Source organism: Cydia strobilella, chromosome 10 (assembly GCF_947568885.1).
Source record: "Cydia strobilella chromosome 10, ilCydStro3.1, whole genome shotgun sequence".
NCBI lineage: Eukaryota > Metazoa > Arthropoda > Insecta > Lepidoptera > Tortricidae > Cydia > Cydia strobilella.
In genome coordinates this window covers 5,292,353-5,314,598 of record NC_086050.1, presented here as the reverse complement: position 1 = coordinate 5,314,598, position 22,246 = coordinate 5,292,353, and the positions used below count along the sequence as shown (strand labels likewise).

At 38.0% G+C, this 22,246-nt stretch overlaps 2 protein-coding genes across 2 annotated transcripts in view; both read right to left on the bottom strand.

Annotated features, from left to right (window-relative positions):
* The window catches only part of LOC134744681 (transmembrane emp24 domain-containing protein eca), a 351,400-nt gene that overhangs the window by 322,285 nt on the left and 6,869 nt on the right, over positions 1-22,246 (bottom strand). The window lies entirely within an intron of this gene.
* On the bottom strand, positions 3,605-20,315 carry LOC134744549 (ionotropic receptor 93a). Its single transcript, XM_063678373.1, has 21 exons — positions 20,064-20,315; positions 19,238-19,390; positions 18,829-18,978; positions 18,653-18,748; positions 18,139-18,306; positions 17,451-17,668; positions 16,773-16,940; positions 15,875-16,033; positions 14,825-14,929; positions 13,880-13,986; positions 12,902-12,962; positions 11,147-11,249; positions 9,881-9,987; positions 9,147-9,309; positions 8,593-8,720; positions 8,248-8,340; positions 7,769-7,856; positions 7,507-7,626; positions 7,041-7,119; positions 6,175-6,335; positions 3,605-3,711 (listed from the first exon to the last, which is right to left on the bottom strand). The coding sequence occupies exons 1-21, from the start codon at positions 20,146-20,148 to the stop codon at positions 3,614-3,616; spliced, it is 2,610 nt and encodes an 869-aa protein (XP_063534443.1). The 5' UTR covers positions 20,149-20,315; the 3' UTR covers positions 3,605-3,613.

Genomic DNA, 22,246 nt, shown 5'->3' with positions numbered 1-22,246 from the left:
AATATTTGTTAACGTTCCTATTATACGGCTTTGTAGTTATATTAAAAATGCTGATGTACAGCAATAGGTATGCGTATTGTTGGAGATGGAAGTGTTTGATGCTTCCTCAGATCCAACGCTAATTTTTACCCCGAGGGTGGTTATACTCTTTGCTCCGAGGTTGCAATGAATGAGAATATCAATCTGTCAGACTAAATACCGTATCCGCGGTTATTCCCTGTTAGACATGTGTTAGATGACAGAGAATATAAATATGAGCGAGATACAAATATAAGTAATGTCAAATGAATTTAAATCTAGATCAGCCTTACAAATTTCGTTAGTTCCAAGTTCATCTGTCTATAGAGGGTTAATGTAAACTTACAAATACATTCGACTGAAACGAAACAGGCTCAACATTATTACTAATCTAGAGGTCAAACTTATTCGTCGACGTGCTAATAACACTACACTAGCTCCGAGCTGTTTGGATTTTGCGGTAAACACTCAAAAGGTACCTGATTATAGTCACGTCTGTTAAGCTCTGTTTCAGCCTACTTGTTGACAACATTTCACAACTTTTGTACCTACCTTCAGAGTGGAACAATTTCATAAGTCTTAGGGAAGAGTGAGGAAATTGGGAATCTTGGGACATTAAGAACCGTGAGATATATATATAGTATTGCAAACGTGTTGCTTCATTAATACGAAACGGGTGGTCTTATACAGTTCCACTAACCTTACCGAAGTGGCGAAGTCTTTTCGCTTTCCTTTAACACCCCTTTAACAGTAGTTCTTTCACTTTCCTCTCCCATAATTAACGCTTTTACCAATTTTGACCTACATTTTTCATCACTACAATATTTCCTGTATCTTCCTTACCCGTGAGTCCAAGGTGATGTACAGCCATACAAGTTCAATGACTTTCAATTGTCCATCTCCGATCAAAAATCAGGTTCCACTGCGTCCTCTTGGCAACCGCGCTAGTATGGTAATTTAGAACATTTTTCCGGTCGACCATCTCTCTGCACACTGGATCTAACCCAATTAAAATTCACTCTTGTGTCTTCACCGATAAAATTGAGTGTCCTTTGATATCTCTAAAAGCTACTATCATGCTCTCCCCACGTGAGTAGTAAGCGCTAGTAGTACAGGTACAGGGTGGCCCAAAAATACGTTGATAAAGTTTTTTCTAATTATTTTATTAAGTACTTACGTAACTAGTACAAAATAAGTAAAAAATTAAAACTACTACAGTCTTTTTGAAAGCATACAAGCTACGTAAAGAACAACTCCTTGAGGATAAAGATAAAAAAGGTAGCTTGGAGAGATGTCGGTTGATTAAGCAACGTGCCGCTACGGAAAAGTGGGAAAATGTACTTTTTACTGATGAAAAACTTTTTTGTATTGAACAGGCCCATAATCACCAAAATGACAGAATGTACTCTTCTAGTCGCCTTGGAGAAGCCGCAGTCATTCATCATCGCCAAAAGCCGCATTCTGTTATTGTTTGGGGTGGTATTTGCAGTAGTGTGCAGCAGTAATGAAAATAAAAAAAATTCGGATTCATAAGTTCAAAAGAGTGGCCACACTACTCGGTTGATCTAAGTCCAATGGATTATAGTTTGTGGTCAATCTTAGAGACAAGGGCTTGTGCTACTAAACACAAAAGTGTAAACGCTCTAATAGCAATAGGTATCAAAGAATTAGTAAAAATATCCTTGTTGGAGCTGCGGCATATCGTTGAAAGTTTTAACAAACGTTTGCGTTTGTGTATCAAAGTAAAAGGAGGCTATTTTGAAGAAGAAAAAACTTTGTCAACGTATTTTTGGGCCATCCTGTAAATACTTAAATAGTCTGCTAGTTCTGAAGGATTTGGAGACGAGCAATTTTTTTTTCATCTGGTTTGGACTGGTTTTGAAATTATGCAATCTTGATTCATCCGTTTAATTGTTGATAACTTTTAATCGCGTGATACTATCTAGTCTGCTATTTAGAATTTAGTGTCTATTTTTTGCAAATGTCAAACTAGTTACCATATAGGCAATTAAGATTCATCCATATAATTTTTGATGATAACATACAGTTTTGGAAACCCTGTGTTGTGAATATCTAAATAGAGAAAAATACTAAAAATTATAAAATAATAGTAAAAACAGTTGGTAGAAATAAATAGCGTAGAGTAAAATAATACGAGTAAATATTACGAGTTGATGACATTAATATAGATTTACGAGTAGTTCGTAATAAGTAATAATAGACGCGCCGGGAACGAATTTTCGTAAAGCATTGCCGGCCGGCAAAACAACCTTGACTGAAGAAATCGCGAAATAGCGAAAGCTATTTACTAGTATCAGTAGCTACAAAGTAAAGGAATAAAAATGTAATGTAACCGCATGGTCACGATTATCTTATCACACGTGAATTTGAACATCGCTGCTGACACACATCCCACCTTATTGAGATTGAATTTTGCATACACGTGTTGGGCCAGAGTAGATGAGCGAGTATTTGGAGGTTTAGCAACTTTCTGTTGCAGGTCGTCAACCCAAGGGTGGCGAAACCTTTCACGTTAAGGCGGTTCCCTGAGCCAGAAGGCGAAAAATCTCCTTATATGATCATGTTTTTCTAAGAGGCGTTGATATTCGTAGACGTGGAAAAAATATATGTAGTTCTTGACTATATTATCTTTAACAACATAGCTTCCGATACACGAATTATGACACTTCGCTCGATACAGTTAAATCCCAAAGTAACCTCTAACTCGGACTTTTAATCCTACTTTACTCGGTTATTTATTATGTGATACTATAAACAAAAAATGAAGAAAAAACAATCTTAACGTAAATAGTAATTTCATAGCTTTAGAATTTCGATATTGTAAGGTAACGTTTTTAAAATAAATAAAAACCGACAAAATTCGATCAAAATTGACACTTGGCGCGCACGTTCTTTCCCGTTATTTCTTGCGAAATGTGACAAAGACAGCGGCAAACCGATGGAACGGCCTTAAGGTGCATCCACACCGCCAGTTACGTTTTGTGAAGCAACGGTGCAACAATAAGTAACTAGGTAAGTTACCTAATGTTACCGCGTTTCTCATCGTTGCTCCACTTGCTCCACTGCGTTGTGGATGCACCTTTACTTTGATCATTTAATATTTTCCCTTTTGCGTAGGTAGTAGAAGTGTGCTGGGCCCATAACCTGTTGGTTTTAGAGCATAAATCCATCAACTATAAAAGGCTATCTAATGAAGATTTATTTATTATGGGGCACTGAACACACAATTTGTATGCTCGAAAGCCGAAAGGACTGTGACGAAATCGGCTAGGGAACAAAAGCCATTCATATGGAACGTTGAAACCTTTGATTCTATGCGGGTTTACGCACATTTTTAACAATTCCCTACTTTCTGCCGCTTAGATATCTAACCTAATCTAAGTCAGGAAAAATGAAACGCCATCGAAGTGGTCAAACTTTTACACAAATATTTACAAAATAATTTTAACACTTTTATAAATAAATCTATTTATTCAATATAAACAAAAAATAAAAAATAAAAATTATCCCCATTTATACGAGTACAGTAATATTTTGTCGAACAAATACTTCGGAACAAATACTAGAGGTCATGTTATTCCACATAGGGTTTGATAGCGCCATCCTCTTTCTGACTCTTTCTTCTATAGTAGAACCACTCCATCAGCAGAACCGACGAAGCAGTGAAAAACCCTGTAAGCAACAAAACTGTATGAATAACCTTATTTCATTCTAAGTTTTGTTGTACTTACTAACACTATATGGATCAAAATGATTCGAATTAAATAAATAATTGAATTAATTGAATTGAATATTCATAAACGTGTGTTAAGTTGCATAAATTATATTAGAAACGTATTGATTTCGTGAGTTTGCTCGCTTTCAATCACAAACACGTGTCGTGCGTGGTGCGTGGGTGATGCACCAAATGTAGAATTTATACTGTAAACTAGTATTGGTTTTTCGCGAAAAAAAAGTGTGCTTACTGCCTACCGTTTGTCTAATTTAAATTTACCATTCATAAATAAGTTCGTCACCAGCTTAAAATACGTCTGTAAATATAAACATTTACTTGAATATATAAATTTAGATGACGAGGATAAAGGTACCCAGATGAGTAGAATAAGTGTACTCGGATGAGTATAATATACATAAATATACATACGTCTCTTGTAACCAGTCGGTCCTGCATTCGTTGTTTACGCCAATACACGTGTCATAGTCGTCGACCTTAGTTTTATAGTCGCCGTTTGCATAGCCAATAAGGCCTTTTAAAATTAGATAGAACATTATTTTAACTAGTAACTTAAAATAACCGACCGCATTAGCTATAATAGCTATTACACTTTCATTCTAAGGATTGTCAATGAGTAAATGTTTAGTTACTACGTACGTTATTAGATACTATACTAATGCAGAACATTCTTAGTAGTCTCAGTAGGGGAGGTAGGGGAGCATTGGGCAGTCGGGAGGTGGTGCCCACGTTGTAAATTGGGACGTAACATCGAATCTTAGATCCATTTTATTACTTAAAAAAGATTACTGAGTATTGAGTACTAAATCTTTAGTATCTGTTTTTATTGTATTGTATTTGTATTTATTTATTCATGAACAATATAATTGTATTTGAATATAATTACATGCTAAGTTCCTTAAATCTAGGTCCTTAAATCTAAGAATTATACAATCTAACATGCAGAACAATATCAGACGTATTTACCTAAATTAATCTAAATTAATTACTACCAACATTACGTAGACAAATCACTAAAGTAGGTCGTGAACTCCTCTATAGAATAGAAGCACTCTTTCAGCAGCAGTGTTTTTAATTTATTTTTAAAGATGACAAGGCTATCGATGTTCCTCCACTCACTGGGAAGCTTGTTGTAGAGCTGCACACTCTGAAATTCTGCGCAACTATATTAAGTTCAGGTTGCAGTTTACAGTGTAGGTATTTCCTTCTAGTACTTACTCGTATCTCCCTCTCTTCATTAGTCTCGTACTCCTTTAGACTTTTGACCAGGTCAGTGAGGAGCAGAAGGATGTACAGACACGGGACAGTTAGTAATTTAAGGTTTATGAAGTATTCCTTGCAGGACTCAGTTTGTGGAATACGCACTATAGTCCTCATGGCTCGCTTTTGGATAACAAAGGCTTTATTCATATTATACTCATAGCTGTTCCCCACGCACTTGACACTATAACGAAGTTTTGATTCCACCAGTGCATGATATATCATCTTGAGGTATCTTTGCTCCACTATGTTCCGTAAACGTATTCCCCGTACTAATAGTTTAAAACAGTTAATTTCTGGTCGATTTCATTGCAAGTTTTATGGTTATATATATTACTTAATATTCAAGTAATATAATTAAAAAAGACGCATTTAACACAGTGCCCAAGCCTCCCATCGAGGTGCCCAAACCACCCGACCACACATTGGTCACTTGCCACGGTTTGGGCACTTTTGACATGGTTTAAAAGTCTCTTGCAATTTTAGGACTGCTTATAGATACGAGCACGTATAAGTTTAGTGTTCTTAGTACTAATTGAAGCCAAATACAAGTGCTACTAATATAGGCAATAAACAGTGGATTATGTTAAAATGTTACGTTTTTATCACGACTTAAATAAAAAGTGCCCAATGCTCCCCTACCTCCCCTAAACGTTAAAAACATACTCATTGACATACATCGAAACCACGCGGGTACATAAGCTGCCTGCGTATCGAAAATTGTACATAGTATGAATTGCCATAGTCAAGGAATAAAAAGTCTTCTGTTTGGATTAGAATTCTGATATCTTCAAAATCCCCAAGTAAGACAGCTCATATTTTAAAACGTTATTCAACTTTATTATCTCGTAGCCAAGTCCAACTCCAAGACCGACGATGGTAACGCAGACAACTACTTACCGAGAAACAGTAAGAAGAATGATCCCTGCATGTAACTGAGGTTGACTGTGCGTTATCTACCTTCTCCATGACCGTATTGACAACGCTCTTCTATCAGTAATCGCTGGAGCAACCATTTATTGAGGAACAGTACCAAGAATGATTCCTGAATGTAGTAGAGATTGACTGTGCGGTTCTCTACCTCTTGCATGGACCGTATTGACCACGTTCTTAGTAATCACTGGAGAAAGACAACAGCTTACCGAGGAACAATACGAAGAATGAGCCTTGCATATCTCTGAGGTTGACAGTATGGTTGTCTACCTCTTGCATGACGGAGGACGTTTTCCAGCAGCGGTCGCGTTTTGGCAGGTACGCTGATAGCCACTTGGTAATGAGCCCCGCTTTCTGCATGCGGTTTATTCTGAACAGATATAATTTTTTAATTTTATCTAAATGTTAGGTAAGTACTAGTACGTTTTATTAAGAAGAAAATATAATAAGAAAACAAAATAAAGAAGACGCTTAGTAAAGTTAGACGCTGGGATCGGACGTGAATCTTCACATCACAACGTCAAATTAATTGAATAATTTTTCCTCAAACGAACAAAAGAAACGGGATATAATATAACCATAAAGCCGATTCCGAAATTGTGATTACCGACAAAAGAGAGTATTTGTTTTTTGTTGTTCCAGACATTATTCATCGTTGTTACTCGCTTATACAAATATAATGTACGAGCTTGGATACTCAATCTAATCTCCGTGAAAATGCTCAGGATGTAGGTATTCACATTCTCTTTTAGACATATCCAATTTGCAGGCGAGTAGATGATTCATGATGCCGCATCTTTTTGTGGGCATATGATATTCCAATGCCTATTTATCCTAAAACCGTCTTTTGTTTGTATTGGATGGAATGCAGACAGCCAGATACATATTATAGCCTTATCGTAATACAGAGTTTTAATTCCGGGAAAATGTATTGTTGGTACGTAGCTTTTTTGTTTCAATTTTATAAATTGATAATTGTTTTTGAAAATAAGAACTTTCCTGATAATCTTCCTTTCTAGCCGTTGTTAACATGTACCTTCCTATTTTAAATGAGAGTACTTAATCATGATCTTACTCTTTATTGAAGACAGGTAAGTAAGGGCTGCCGGCGGGAACTATCATTGCCACTTGCTCGTCCAAGAACTCTTCCGCACCTGTATAATAATTGCAGAACACAAAATAACTTAAATATCGACAAATGGATGCAAAAAGATGCTAAGTGATAACTTGTTTTTAAAGAAACTGGTTGGTATACACTATCTATACTTCTGTATAAATTGTATAATACCTAAACCAAAGGGCAAACCAAGGCAGCGATGGCGCAATGTCATCGCCGAAAATTTAAATGCCTGTTAACCCACAGGCATTTAAATTTCAGGCCGGAAACTGAAGTATATATCCAGGATAGAGTGAAGTGGAAGGAGAAAAGCAGGAAAGCGGACCCTTTCATAGTACAGGACAAACGCTAGGAGGATGATGATGATGAATACCTGCGCCCAACAATTACTACACCTACGTCTAGAACAGATTTCGGATCTTACTCATAGCGAAGTCGCATTTGTCAGTGGCGAGATGTTCAGCCCTCATCAGGTAGCTGAGACGCAGTTTCCAGTCGATGATTACGTGCCGGTCCTTACGCACACGGGAAAGCAATGGCGATCCTGGAAATAAGGATATTATTGCTTCTGGACAGCCAATTACGATTTTTTTTTAAAGATCTAAGCATACATAGGGACAGACAGACAGCAGGAAGCGACTTTGTTTTATACTATGTAGTGATTTATTTTATTTAGCTGATGTTACCTGAAGCAAGATTCCCCTCGAGGCCAGAGGTGTCTGATGTGAGATCGGCGCCCTTCAAAAGTGACACATACTTCGTTTCGTCCGAGTTCTGGAAAGGCAGGATTTTTTATTATAAGTTAAGTTATAAGGTACTTGGAAATAGGTAAGTAAATTGACGATATTCACAGACAATTTTTGTGCAGTATTTGCTTGTTCAAAATAACCTTGATAAACTTTTTACTTTGAGGAGTTTGAAGGTTAAATTTAGCTTAGCACTGGAGCTCTGCGAATGCTGCGATAGTATCTCGCCTGCGAGATAGACTACCCGTTGCTCTATGCTGACTTGCTGAGCCCACTGAGGGAGCAAAAAATTTTCTCTGCCAATATATAGGTACAATATCACATATAAAATCTTGTTTGATACAAAACAATATTTAAAACTAATTTTTAAATTAGCTAAGTGCCATCAAAGCCTTGTACAGTCGAAAATTAATTAGAACCTTTAACTCAAATTCCAAGTAGCTGCCTCTGCTGATAGACCAAGTGTAAACAGCTCGATTCTCTAGCAGCTCCGCCACGGTGGTGACCGGCACCTGAAATGGAATCGGAATTTCTTTAAATAAAAAATAACAGTGTGACCTATCCTTACGCATCCCATGACTAATTTCTTTAAATTCTGACGTTAATTTATATTTAGTTTTTAAACGTATTTTTTAATTATATTTTAATTTTTGTCTTTATAAAATGCTGTTGTATAGGTATATGTCTGCGTAAGTTGTGTGCGCAATATGTTAATCAACTCGGTCGAAGGCCCGCGTCAGACCATTTTATCCATGATTGATTACCTCCTGCTTAGGGAATGTCAGGAAAGCCACTAGATTGCCGGAGTAAGTGGTAACCACCACAAGAACGACCAGCCACCACGTACCAACGACAAGGCGGCCGCTGTCTGCTCGAGGAAGATACATACCACCTAAAGAAGAGAAAATGAGTCTCTAAAATGAGAAAAGTACAGTGAGGGAGTGAAGTGGCCCCACGTTGGGCGCCATATTTATATTTTGTTAAATTTAGTTTTTGTTCTGTTGTTACATTTTTATGTCTTTTTCTTAATGTAATAAGCACTAAAAGTATAAAATAAACGATTTCAGTGAGGCATCGAGATTCGAGATTGATAGCGTTCTTTAATATTTTGTCAATTCAAAGTTAACAGCATTTTCAAAAGCGTATTATGCGTTACTCGGAAATAGGTTTTTATCACACGTTCATATGGGATGTTATTTTACGAAGGTCCACGAGTTACAAATTAATTAAAAACTTATTTTAAACCCAAGAGAGTGATTGTAATTTATTTTGTAATTATTACATTTTCGTCTAAACTCGAGGAACGTTAGGACATTACCTTGCTGCAAGAGAGCACCATAGATATACCACAAGCAGTTGTGTATGGTAGCCAGGCCGCCTTGCCTCGTGACGCCCATGACCTCGTAGTAGGGGCTAAGACGGTGAACCATGTACAAAGTGGGCCCCATCAAGATCACTGCGAAGCCGAGACACAGCCAAGTCTGCAAGATCACCATCGTCATCGGTCAATTTAGAATTAAACTTTCTGATACGACACGACACCAGCTTTTACTGTCAATGAAAAATTTAAAAGAATTTCAAAATTCTAATAAATTTTCTATGTATCGCCGATGCAATTAGGTACCTATTGTATTTTATATTCAAGATCGAGTACTTTTCCTATTTAGTCTAAATAATACCTACTACGCGCAAAACCGCTAGCGTTGTTTCCAACTGGTACCAGCACTTCGGCTTCAATACCATGAATTTCTCATGTCGTGAATAGATATTTCGGTCGGAACTACTTACATACACATGTGTGAAGCAGCTGAAGGATGAAAAAGAAGGCCGTCAACCTAAGTCTAGCGTGGCGACTATGCACAGGAAAGTACTTATCAAAGAACCGACAACCTCATAACTCCCATAAGGATCTCTGGAAACCGGTGGATACGGTCTACGAACTCTACGAAGGACCGCACTTTGTGCCTACCGATGTGGAAGCCTATGTTCAGCAGTGTGCCTTTATGGCTGATAGATAAATAGAAAAATATACCATGGCTTTGTAGTACTCACGTCAGTAGTGAAGGGCAGCAGGAACAGCATGGCTCTACTCAGCTCCCGCGGCCGCGCTATGATAAACGCGTACGGCTGAGTGCTCACTGGAATCGTGTAGTTTATACCTGTGAAAGGAATATTTTTGTAGACCTACACTTTTTAAACGGGTCACCGCAGAACATATCCAAATTCAGAGCAGGATTGTCTATAGATTGACGGACATGGAAATCTCTTAAGGAACCCTTTTTTGAATTCAGATTGACCTGCGGAGGTCCTTAAATGTACCTTCTACACCAAATTGGTTCGATGTTGAAAACCTCAAACAAAATTACGTAATTCTTAATTCCAATGTGCTTTTCTGGGCATATAATACCATAATTTCACTTTTCTGTACATAGTGTTCGTTTGTCTGTCATTTTTAATTGTCTACTCTCAGTTGCTCAAAGGTTGACTGGAAGATATCCCTTACAGGGATAAGCTCGCCTTTGTACATTGTATACTTTCTGTTTAATTGTATATCTTAACCTGTCTCTGTCTCTGTCTGTGTCTGTGTCTGTCTGTGTGTGTCTTATGTGCAATAAAGTGTTTACATACATACATACATACATACATACATACATACATACATACATACATACATACATACATACATACATACATACATACATACATAATACATTACATAGATCTCTTGGATCATATATCACAGTATTTTTATGAAGAAAGATTGGAGTGAGTGTTAAATCAAGCAGCGGGTGGTATATAAGCTTTATTGGTCGGGCGCTAAAGTCGCTTTATAAGGTATACCTGGCTATTGGACAGTATTATTATAATAATTGTAATGATTTTTTTCTATATTATACAAAACAGGTATATTATAGCAATCGGAACCGTCTTTACAGTTATTTAATCCATTTCATTTGTATGGTTCTCTTGAGCTAAATTTTTAATTTACATAATGTAACCCTGATTCGTGATTTTTTGTGGGAAATATAACTTAAATTTTACGGTCTAAACATCATCACTATAAATAAACTTCAAACTAACCCAAAAAAATGAAGTCAGCTTACAATTGCCGACGATTTAAGTAGGGATATATCCTAGAATGAATCCACCAAAATCCTTGCATAATGAATAATGAATATCAGTTAGAAAAGTCATATAAACTAACAATAAAATGTTATACTTGATTTGTTAGTTCATATGTTAGTTAGTTTAATTTATGACACTCACTCTCATTCAAAGGTAGACGAGTAGAAAAGTCATATATAAATGGTTTGCTACCAGGATTCCTGTCGGACAACACTGTGAATGCAGCGGCGGCAAAAGCGGCTTGCTTCCTCGCAACGGCCATCATCGTCAACTTAGCACTTTGACTGTACATGTCCTGAAATCGACAGCTAAATTAATTTTAACTTTGTCACGTGATAAACGCGATTTAATACGTTTCAAGAATAACTAACAAGATTAATGTAAAGTAAAATCGCGGAGTTACGGTTTAAATTCATAAAACAGCCCATTTGGAAATTAACACGTTTTGTTATCTCCAAAGAAAAACCCACCCTGATTGTTCTCTGAATGAGATGTCACATAAACTTGAACCTTAATACTATCATGATAGTTGATTTTTAAACGACATGGTTGCTTTGGCACGTGCTGAAGACCGCTCTTAAAAGAAACAAAGGCTTTTGTTTAACAGATTAGGGCCCGAGCCCGAAAAAATCATCTGAGAAAATTCATACTATACCTACATGGTCAATATAAGTTTTTAACAAGTTGTCGCTTTAAAATGACGGGGTTATAAATTCCTATGCTCGAAATAGGGTAAGCCACGTAATGCTTGGCACCAAAAAGAGCACCGACTTCAACAACAGACTGCTGCATTGAGGATAAGGTTGAAGATGTCCACTAATAGTCTGGTGCCTACAATACGAGTAGGCTAGTTTGCCTTAATTAATACTTAAACAAACGGGCAAGCGATGGCTGTGTAACTTTTAGATACCTAAGTGACTGCAGCTGGGCTAAATCGGACAAAATCCAACGCCGCGCCGTGCACTCGTTTAAAACAAAAATGCAGTGTTAAAAAGGCAACCACATTCTTGCAGCAATGCGGTATTTTCAGAACAAAAGCTGTCGCAAGTCGCAAGAAATACTCCAAGTGTATTCTAGCGTGTAAGTTAGGTAATAAGCCTTTCTGGAAAGAAAATCAATAGATTGGCTGAAGATGCAAGTGCAGTTCTTGCTTTACTACTAGGATAATAAAGAATATTTTTATTGTTTATTTAATCACAGAGTAAGTAGAAGCCGATTTTTCAATCCCCAGTTAAACGATGGATAGGATTTATTCCATTGATAACACTATTCTCATGTGCCATTCTCATAATTAAATTTGTTGGAATAGTTATGGTAACTGAAAAATCGGCCCTTAATTAAGAAACTATTGCATACATTTAATAACTCGTTAATTTAAAAAATTACACCATTGTTCAGATCGGAATGTACCTATCAACGCATATCGGTACAGTGCTAAGGGGTCATCCATTAATTACATCACACGTTAAGTTAGGGAGGGAATCACAAACTTTTGACGTCACAATAACTTATTTAAATTGTTTTATTCACTGGACAGTCAAATAACAAGTTTTTAATCGTTTAATTTTCTTTCCTAATCTGTTTTGGGTTATAAAACTACTAATAAATATATTCGATTTGCCGATTTCATTGAAAAAATGTGACGTCACACCAGGGGGGGGTGGGGTTTGCCAAATGTGACCAAGTGTGACAAGGAGGGGGAGGGGGTCAAAAAACCTCGAAATTCGTGTGACGTAATTAATGGATGAACCCTAAGCAGCCCGATCACTGTATGGTTAAGCCGAAATGGAAGTAAAACGAAAAATCACGAGTATTTATTTGTACATACATAGTGCATAATTTAAAGGTAATTACGTCCATTTTCATCTCTTTATATTTGAATGAAATCGTTTCAGTGGCCGGCCTTTCCTGTTGAACTAATTACTAGTAGAAATCCAAAAAACTCACGTCAGTCACAGTTTTGTTAGATAAAACGTCCTTCAAATCCCCTGGAAATATAAGTTTCAGCCTGAAAGAGAAAATATTTTTTTATTATATTTCCGGTGTCCATATTCATTTTAATTCATATACCTCAGATTGTTGCGAATTCTAAGGAATTTCATATTGAGGTAGCGGCGGGGTTTGCACTGAGCGTGGCGGGGGCCCGTGGAGTAACCGAGACTCCCTTACAATTTCTTGGAGCCCGATTCTAATTTATCAATGTTACGGTTTCGATCTTATTTAGATACGACCATGAAGATCGGTCACGCTGATTGGTGCATGAGAAATGAAGTGAAAGTGAAAGTCGTGCGTGAGATGCGCGCCAATCACCAAGACAATCTTCAAGTCGTATCAAAACCAGTTTCAAACCATAATAAATTGTTAAATTAACATCGACCTCTTGGACTTCTTAGGTACCTTTTTTATGATTTTTGGGCAGATGAGTCCCCGGCAAGCTCCCGGCGAGTTCCCATACAAACGTAGTTCCGCTCGCATTTTAAAACTACGTGTTGGATGGTAACGAAACTTTGCACATGCAATGGTATGACGTATATCTAGGTCTGTAATTACTTTATATAGCTCCCGTTTATAAAGCAAACGAAATAAAACAAAAACAAGTTTTGTATGAAAAACATAAATTCGCTGTATTTTTTTAACTATGATATAAACAATCAGGAGCTCAAAACAGTGGCAGAAAGAAGAACGGAGTGGCGGTTACTCCACCGATAAGAGCCAGGCTCTTAAGAGTTACGATGATGACGATTATGATGGTATAAAAAAATATCTGAAGCTACATAAACTAATTACAGACATAGATATACCTTATCCTATTGTAAGTACAAAGTTTCAGAGCAATCTAGCTAGTCGTTTTAAAATGAGAGCGGAACTACGTTTGTATGGAGAACCGAGCTTGCCGGAGACCCTTAAGTAAAATTCCCTACTTACGTAAAATTCTTATTCTTAGCCAGCTGGTCGACGATGTCGAATATGAGGCCACTGTAGCTGGAGATGGAGCCCGACTCGTTGGCCTTTAAAATCGTCCACGGAGGATTCTGGCGGAAAAATTAAGAAGAACATGAATCGATAAATATAGAAAGAGAAAAACCTCTCTGGAAAACAAAGTCGCCATAGTTTTTTTCCTGTATTTCAGAAATTGGGATTTCGTAGGACTACACCGCTGTGTAGGTACTAACTTAATTTAGTATTGTTATAAATGAATAAATGATACCCCATCGTGCCGTTAAGGTTGTGTGGTACCGTAAAATGGGGTGAGTAGGTTTCGCGGGGAGAGTTGGGTTATGAATGGGGAGAGAAGGTTTGAAAGGGGGCTGAGATAGGTTTTTAGGGCTACTGCTACAAAAATAATGTATACCAATTTAAAATGGAGCTATACTAATACTCATAATATTAAAAAAACGATCCAACAATCTTCCAAAATCACCTTTGTATGAAAACCCATCTCACCCCAATTACGAGGGACTACGGGGTGAGGTGGTTTTTCCTGTTTATCGTCAAAGTTATGAAATGGAACTACACAAAATAAAATAAAAACTAAAATACAAACGTCCGGAACACTTAGGTATTATATACACCATTCAGTTTGCATATGTAAAAATAAAATGTTATCGAAGTTTGAATGTCAGTTTTGCTCCTACTCACCCCATTTTACGGTACTCTTAAGGTAGATGTCATTAGGCATGTATAAAAATAAGTATATTGAGGAAATAACTATAAGCCGCAGACGGGCAAGTCTCGATAGCTTAGCTGTAGGGCTGATGATCTCTAGAACTTCGATGATGAGTTCAAGTGTCACTCGAGGCGATGATTTAATTACAAAAATATTTTAATTTAATGATAATAATATAGAGCAGTCATCACTCATCATCTTACGTTATAAGTGATGATCGGCAACACTTTCCCTCTGAAGCCGTGGACGATGTGAGGGAACAGGAAGTCTGTGAATCGCAGGCCGTCGCTAGGGCGCCAGTACGCGACCTAAAGCAAATTACCATCTCGAAATATACACGATATCGCATTAAGGGGGCCTAGCCATGACGACAATAGATTTGCGGTTCAAGTTAATTTGGTTCTTACATACTTATCAATTTACTCCACCGTACAATCGATACACGCCAAACGAAGAGTAAAAACCGGCCAAGTGCGAGTCGGACTCGCGCACGAAGGGTTCCGTACCATTGCGCAAAAAACAGCAAAAATATCACGTTTGTTGCATGGGAACCCCACTTAAATATTTATTTTATTCTGGTTTTAGTAATTATTGTTATAGCGGCAACAGAAATACATCATCTGTGAAAATTTCAACTGTCTAGCTATCACGGTTCATGAGATACAGCCTGGTGAAAGACAGACGGACTGCAGTGGAGTCTTAGTAATAGGGTCTCGTTTTTATACCCTTTGGGTACGGAACCCTAAAAATTTATCAGGATGACATGGTACGAAAAGTCACGTGACAATTTTTATATACACATTATTTAAGTTTGGACTGGGGTTTGTCATCTAGGCGCCCAGGCCCCGTAGACAACATGCCAATCGCTAACGCTCCGTAGCGAACGAAACGCAACTGTCACTGTCACACTAATATGGAAGAGTAATAGAGAGACACAAAGCGATTCGATGGCGAAGCGATAGCGATTGTAGCGATAGGCCGCCTGTACAAAGAAACGAAAGTCAATCGTCGGGATATGGGGATATCTTGAGATCTACCGATTTGTCCCACGAGTACCTATGTTCAGCGATAATTAGGTACTTATACCTTATGGTTAATGGTTGCGAAGATTTTCTATTTAGTATCGGGCTACAATAAAAACAAGTACCTAAATAAGAGACTAGTTTACCGGAATTATCTTAATAAGGTTTAGTTTTCTTTTGCATAAGCAATTGTTAAGATTAGGCTGAATTTAGAAGCCATCGTAACCTAACCTGCAATAGTTCTATCTTCTGTATAGCTCCGTTTGTGTCGTTATCAGGAGCCGCCTCGTTGTCTTGCACATAACCACCGTAAGTGGAACCCCAGGTGTTGGCCGCCATGGCTCGCCAGGTCGAGCAGTTGCCGCATGCGCTGTTTACCGCGATATGTTGCTGTTATGAAAAATACACTTTAACTAAGTAACTAACTCCGCTGGCTAAGCGACCCGAAGTGAGTCTTGGCCTCCGATACGAGTTGGCGCCAACACGCTCTGTTTTGTGCGATCTCCTCTCAGTTTTCTGCTTGCAGGGCGCGTAGATCTTTCTCGACTTGGTCTCTCTAGCGTAAAATACACTTTAGACTCGTTATTTATAGACTACATCTAGCACTAGCCACAAGTCATTTCATTAGTGACAGGTAGGTCCGAGTCTTAAAACTTGAGTTATACAGACTTAAACCTTAAAGACTTAAGGTTTATGGGCTTGAGCTTTAAAGGCTTGCGTCCTACATCTTAAGCCTCATGGCATGGCTCCTAACTTTGCTTGGAGGCTAGGAACTTAATATTTAGCCTTACCTAACTCATGCGTTCTGATATCAATTTTGCACCTCAGAGACTTTATTTTATAAACTAAGATGCCGCGATTCATATTTTTCTAATTTCATCGTCACAATTTCCTTGATAAACGCGTTCATACAAACAGCAAACAATCTTACCTACCCATCGGTGAACCTTGTGTTTTTGTAAATAAGGTTCACAAATTGTTAAAAGTATATGGACGATGGTACAGTCACCATCGGATAAATCAGAGCAGCCAAGGTGCTCACAAATTGCTATTGTAAAGTCGTTACAGTGTGTGTTCAGATATTTTTGAGCATTTCGACTGCTCCAATTATATCTGATGCCTACTGTACCTGCATGTGCTTTAACAGCGTATCCCTCCTCTGTATCTTCGTGGGTCTAATGGCTTCCCACTCCTCGTCAGAAACCTGGGCCGCCACGTCAAACTCGTCCTGAACAGCCGAGTCCAAAGCTGAGATGAACGCGTTCATCATCTCTTCGGAGTAGCACATTAGCCCGTTCTAAAACAAATTAGTTTAAATTACTGTAATACTTTATGGCTCCTCTACACGATGGCCCAGCGTTGGACCAGCGAGATGGCCAGTTGAGAGCACGAACTATGGAATGGGTCACGTGTAGATACATACGCACCATCGCTGGCCCACTACCTTTGATGTGGCCATCCCATCGCCATCCCGCCGCGCCATAAGCCATCCGACACCACTACCCTCTCTACACGCTGCATTTTAGTGGGCCAGTGTGATGGCTCATCGTGTAGAGGAGCCATTACACTCTTGCTTGTAACCAGCTTGTAACATTCATGAGATTTAATTTTGTTTTTAAAGGTTAGCCTTTTTTAGCCATAAGTCTTGGGTCTAACAAGTTTAAAAGGCTTGAATCTTGGTCCTGAGCTTAAAGATTTAACTTTACAATTTTAAGTAAAGGCTTTAGTCTTACAGTCATGAACCTTTGTAAAGTCTTGGGTTCTATAGTGCCTACAACAGCCTACAGCCTGAAAGCGTGGACTTCACCTTGCAATCTTCTCTATCGTCAGTGATATTGTAAATGTAGGCGATGTTCTCGCCCTCGTACAGCTCGTTGACGAGGCTGGAAAGATTGGAGTTGCGGATGCTGGTGTCGGAGATCACGTAAAGCCACTGCGCCTGCGTGTTCGACATCAACAGGTCCCGAGCCGTTTCCGCCATAGTTGACATCACGTCGGATGTCACTATTGCTATGAAATTTTCACCTGAAAGTATAAAATTGACAATATGGTAATGAAGAGTCTGGTCAGAAAACTTGACATAAGATACAATATGGGTGGATGGATGGGATGGTGTATTTTTTTCTCTTAAGATAAGTATCTTCCCATATTAATAAATACAAATACATTTTTATAAAAAACAAGACTAAAGTATAAGCTCACTTAAAATTAAGACGACTCTGCCAATGTGTTGAAGCTCACGTTGAAATGTGTTGCTTAAGGGAGGCTATTGTTTTTTAATGGAGGGCTCTCGGCTCTCGCAATCTGGATCAAACTAGTATGGAACTGCCTGATTATGGATCCGAAATCGCCGGATCTTATATACACTTTTCATCGAGATTGAAAGGAGGGAGTGGAGAGGCGTTAATAATTCTAAGTTTGGTCTCACTCATTCCTCAACAATTGATAAGGTTGTGATGGATGGCCATACTGATACAGGTAAAGTTGGAACTTACCTATATGTTTCACAGGCAACTTCGACAAAACTCTTTGCATCTCTTTTCGTCTTAAGTACTCGTTAATCTCATGTTTCATCTTGAAAACTGTGACGGATGTACTCGGGATGTTTTCGTCGTCGATCTGAGATGTCAGTGACTGCACCACTCGGGATACCATATCACGATCTAGAAGAAGTTTTTAAAGCTTAAAAAATATAGATGATCTAAAGAATATAATACTGATGATGTCACATACCTGCTAAACAAAAATGACCTACTTAGGCTATGAAAAACATGGACCGCTCGCGCACCAGGCTGAATTTTAACATTTTTAACCAATGTCCTCAGCATTCAAAATTAGCAAGCATAATCTAGCCTAAATGTTAATATGGTGTTAGTGTGTACAGGTAACTTAGAGGTCACCCACCCCAGTTGCCAAGTACCTATGAGGAATATTGAAAGGTCTTTCCTTCGTTTTCGATTTACTTAAGGATTCCATAAACGAACAAAATGGCCTTTGTGTAACACTTACTCAAAGTATCATCATGCAAAATCACAGCGGACTTCCAATTAAAAGCTCTCGTAGTCCTCAAATCGAGCAGCAGCTGAGGTAACTCCTGTCCGGGACCTGAATAAAGAATTAAACAAATGTTGACCGTGATGTGATATTAGAGACTTGTATACTTGAAAGAGATGCAAGATGTTGACCTGTATACGTGACCGTGATGGCGGAGTCCGGTGGCAAGCGCGGACAGTCGACCTCTGTCAATGCGAAGAACAGCAATTCTTCTTCCTCTGTCCGGGAGAAGAGAGACCAAGTGTCTTCGCACGACGCTATGCTGAAGACTGCTATGAACCCTGGAGACCAAGGCATCATTGTCAATGATCGATACTTCAGGCTAATACATAAGAGGAAAGTATCGTTTACGAATTTTTTTGCTCCTATTATATTCCTTGGCTTGGCTTTAAAAAATGTACATCATCAAAATAAAACTCGGCTGCCTAACTACTAGCTACCTTGCATGCCTGCTTGTCCCCATGCCTTGATTCACTTTCCCGCTTTCTCAGCGTATTCAGAACTTTTGTGCATACCTGGCTTATCTAATAATTAACTTACCTTTCTTGAGACTGATAGTGCTCCAAGAGTAGTAATGCACAACGACACCCCCGTGCTTCAGCTCCACTCTTGCCAGCTCCTTGATGTAGTCTTTTAACGCGTCCAGAAGCGGTTGATATTGCTCGCCGAGGTACTGCCGGTCTAGCACCACCGCTGCAGTGTATAGAAAAAGTTACCTACTGCTTAATTTACCATTTATAAACAGACAAGAGGTTAGCTGGAAGAGATCCCTTATATGGATAAGCTCGCCTTTGTACCTAAATTTATATGAATTTCATGTTAACAATTTTTGTTTTGTACAATAAAGTGATTTACTACTACTACTACAACTTGATGTAACTTGATGACGACAAAGTTTAGGGCAGTAGAATTTACCAAACATTAATATGTGGATGAGTCAGTATCTCTAAAAGATTAGCCGTTATCACTGTAAATAGCCTTAGTAAAATTTGACCCGTAATTTTCAATATATTGATAAAGTTCGTTATTTTCTGTTTTTTGTAAATTACTATGACGTGTAAAATTTTAATTTTATTAATAAATGATTGTATTGTATTGTATTGTAATGATCTAGGTATATCAAAGTGATAGTTAGAAATGCCGCTTATTCAAAAGTGTCGTTCCCTCTACGGCCTAGAGTTTAGGCCAATTTGTTTTACCATGAGAGCTCTGATCTATCCGCTATTTTGTGGGTACCTAAACCCAACTGACCCTGAAACCCAGTTTCAGTTCCTGAATAGGTACATGATCAGGCACTTTAAATCTAAACTGCCCTTAACTAAGAAGCTAGGTCATGGAATACACTGTAAGTACAGTCTACTCTTACCAATAGAAGCATTTGCTGTTATCAACGAAGGAAAATCCTCTCCTCTCACCCCCACAATACATATCAATACCACCCATATCCGCATTTTGAAACACGAGTGCCCCACAACTGTGTCCTTCCAGAAATGATACCATTGTTTGAACTATATTTTTTAATTGTGACAAGTTATTATTAAGGGTTTAATTAGTCGTAATGAGCACAGGTGGGCATGATAACATTTCACGCTGAGGGCTTACAGACTGAATGGAATAGGTATCGGCGAAGAAATTGTGTAACGGCTAGAACAGGGTGTGTTTTTTCCGATAATTCTGAACAAGGGACCAATATATTAAAACATTTAAATCGGGTATATTGCGAATTAAATTTAAATATTTATTGAAAACACATTTACATGACATTACAGTGTATAAAAAAAAATGGAATTAAACAATAAACTACAAAACTAACTAAAATATTTTATTCAAAAAGACCTCCGCGAGCTGTACCGGGTGCAAAGGTGCCCATCACACTTGCCGCGTTACCACGTTGGATAGCGATGGCCAACCTTTGCACCAGGTACGAACCCGCGCGAGCATCAGAGGTCCAATTGCGAATTTATTTTGTCAATGCCTATATTTCCGACATTTCGGTTCAAGGTTTACTAGTCGTGGAAGTGAAAATAGTTAAGGGTTAACGGGTCTAACGCGATTAAATTTCATTATTTTACCTTCACGTTGATTGTATGTAAACTGTAAAGAATCTTTAGGACTGCTAAGCACTTGCTGTGCGTCAAAGATAGATATAACTCCGTAATAGATGGATACAGTCTAAGGAAAAAACGTGCCTCGAAAATCAAGAAAATTTGATTCTCGTTCAGAGGGCGCTACTAGTTTTGGCCTACAGTCGTATAGATGGCGTTGACGGTTTCGTTTTTTATTTAACAATTTTAACGCATATCAGTGAAAGAACATGGGTCAAAATCATAAAAATAATTAATACAAATAAAAAAAATCATTTATCTATATTTAAATACATTCTATCGTATTTTTATAAATCTTCATTTTTAGTTTTAAAGTGTGTCGACAGATGGCAGTGAATTTACTGGGGTTACAAAATTTACTATGACGGTACCGTTCTAGTATAAGTTACTCTATGCTGTGCGTTCATTCAGCCTTAGAATCTTAGTGAAACTGTTTCACTACCTTCAAAACGCTACCTAGTGTTACAGTTTCCACACTAAACTCTTCAAGTATTATTCCCTATTCCTATAGGATGAGGCAGCACATAAATTTATTACTGATGTAAACTTTATTACATCTTTATGTTTATGATTTAAATCTTAATAAATAAATATTCTGAACGATTTAATTAATTTATTACAACATCAGATATGGCGTCTCAACTACATAGATAGATGTTCCTTACAGAGATACAGAACAGGCAACCGTTGCCTTGCTACTGACACCTACCTCTTCAGGTAGGTATTTTGTACGGTATGTTTCGCCTAAATTTAACATTTCCTACAAATATATATTCCCTGCAGCTTCTTTTCGCCATCGCCCTACGCGACAACATTACCATCCTCACCACTTAGATGGTTGGCAGTCCTCAACTGTGCGTTTCTCTAGAAACTTCCTGCCTCGCACAGCTAAACTGTTGGGCGGCGGTAATCGCTTTCCATCAGGTGATCCGTCTGCTCGTTTGCCTCCTATTTCATAAAAAAAAAAAAAAAAAAAATTCAAAGTCCTATGAGTATGAAACGAGCATTGTAGTCTTAGATTCTGTCAATTTGCCAAAGTATGTCAAAGTTCACGTTCGAGCTCCCGATTTTAGTACCTAACCCACAAACATGCCACACACATACAAAATATTAAACAACTATCTTATTTTATGGAACACCCCTTATACAACGGACCATGCCAGCAAAAGGTCAGGCACCGGTTTAAAAATGCATGGCGAAGATAACACTATTCTCTACTATGACACGCATGAACACTGGTTCCAAGAAATATTTTACGGTAAATACGAGTAGAAATCAGGGTATTTTGTGAATTATTACGTAATATTATACGTGAGCTAGACACCATTAGACATTAAAATTACACCAAATAGCTCATTTCAGTAACTAAGAAAACTCGGAAAACAAAATTTGTCGCGAAATAATTAGCAATTAAGTAGGTACCTATTTAAATTACCCCGTTTTC

Bases quoted from the DNA above. Each gene is read 5' to 3' on its own strand.
- LOC134744549 (XM_063678373.1), bottom strand. From the start codon at position 20,148: ATGCGGATATGGGTGGTATTGATATGTATTGTGGGGGTGAGAGGAGAG. The intron at 9,988-11,146 runs GTAGCAAACCAT...TTCCTTTCACAG, and splicing joins GTTGTCCGACAGGAATCCTG to GTATAAACTACACGATTCCA. The intron at 9,310-9,880 runs GTGAGTACTACA...GTGATCTTGCAG, and splicing joins TGCTGCCCTTCACTACTGAC to ACTTGGCTGTGTCTCGGCTT.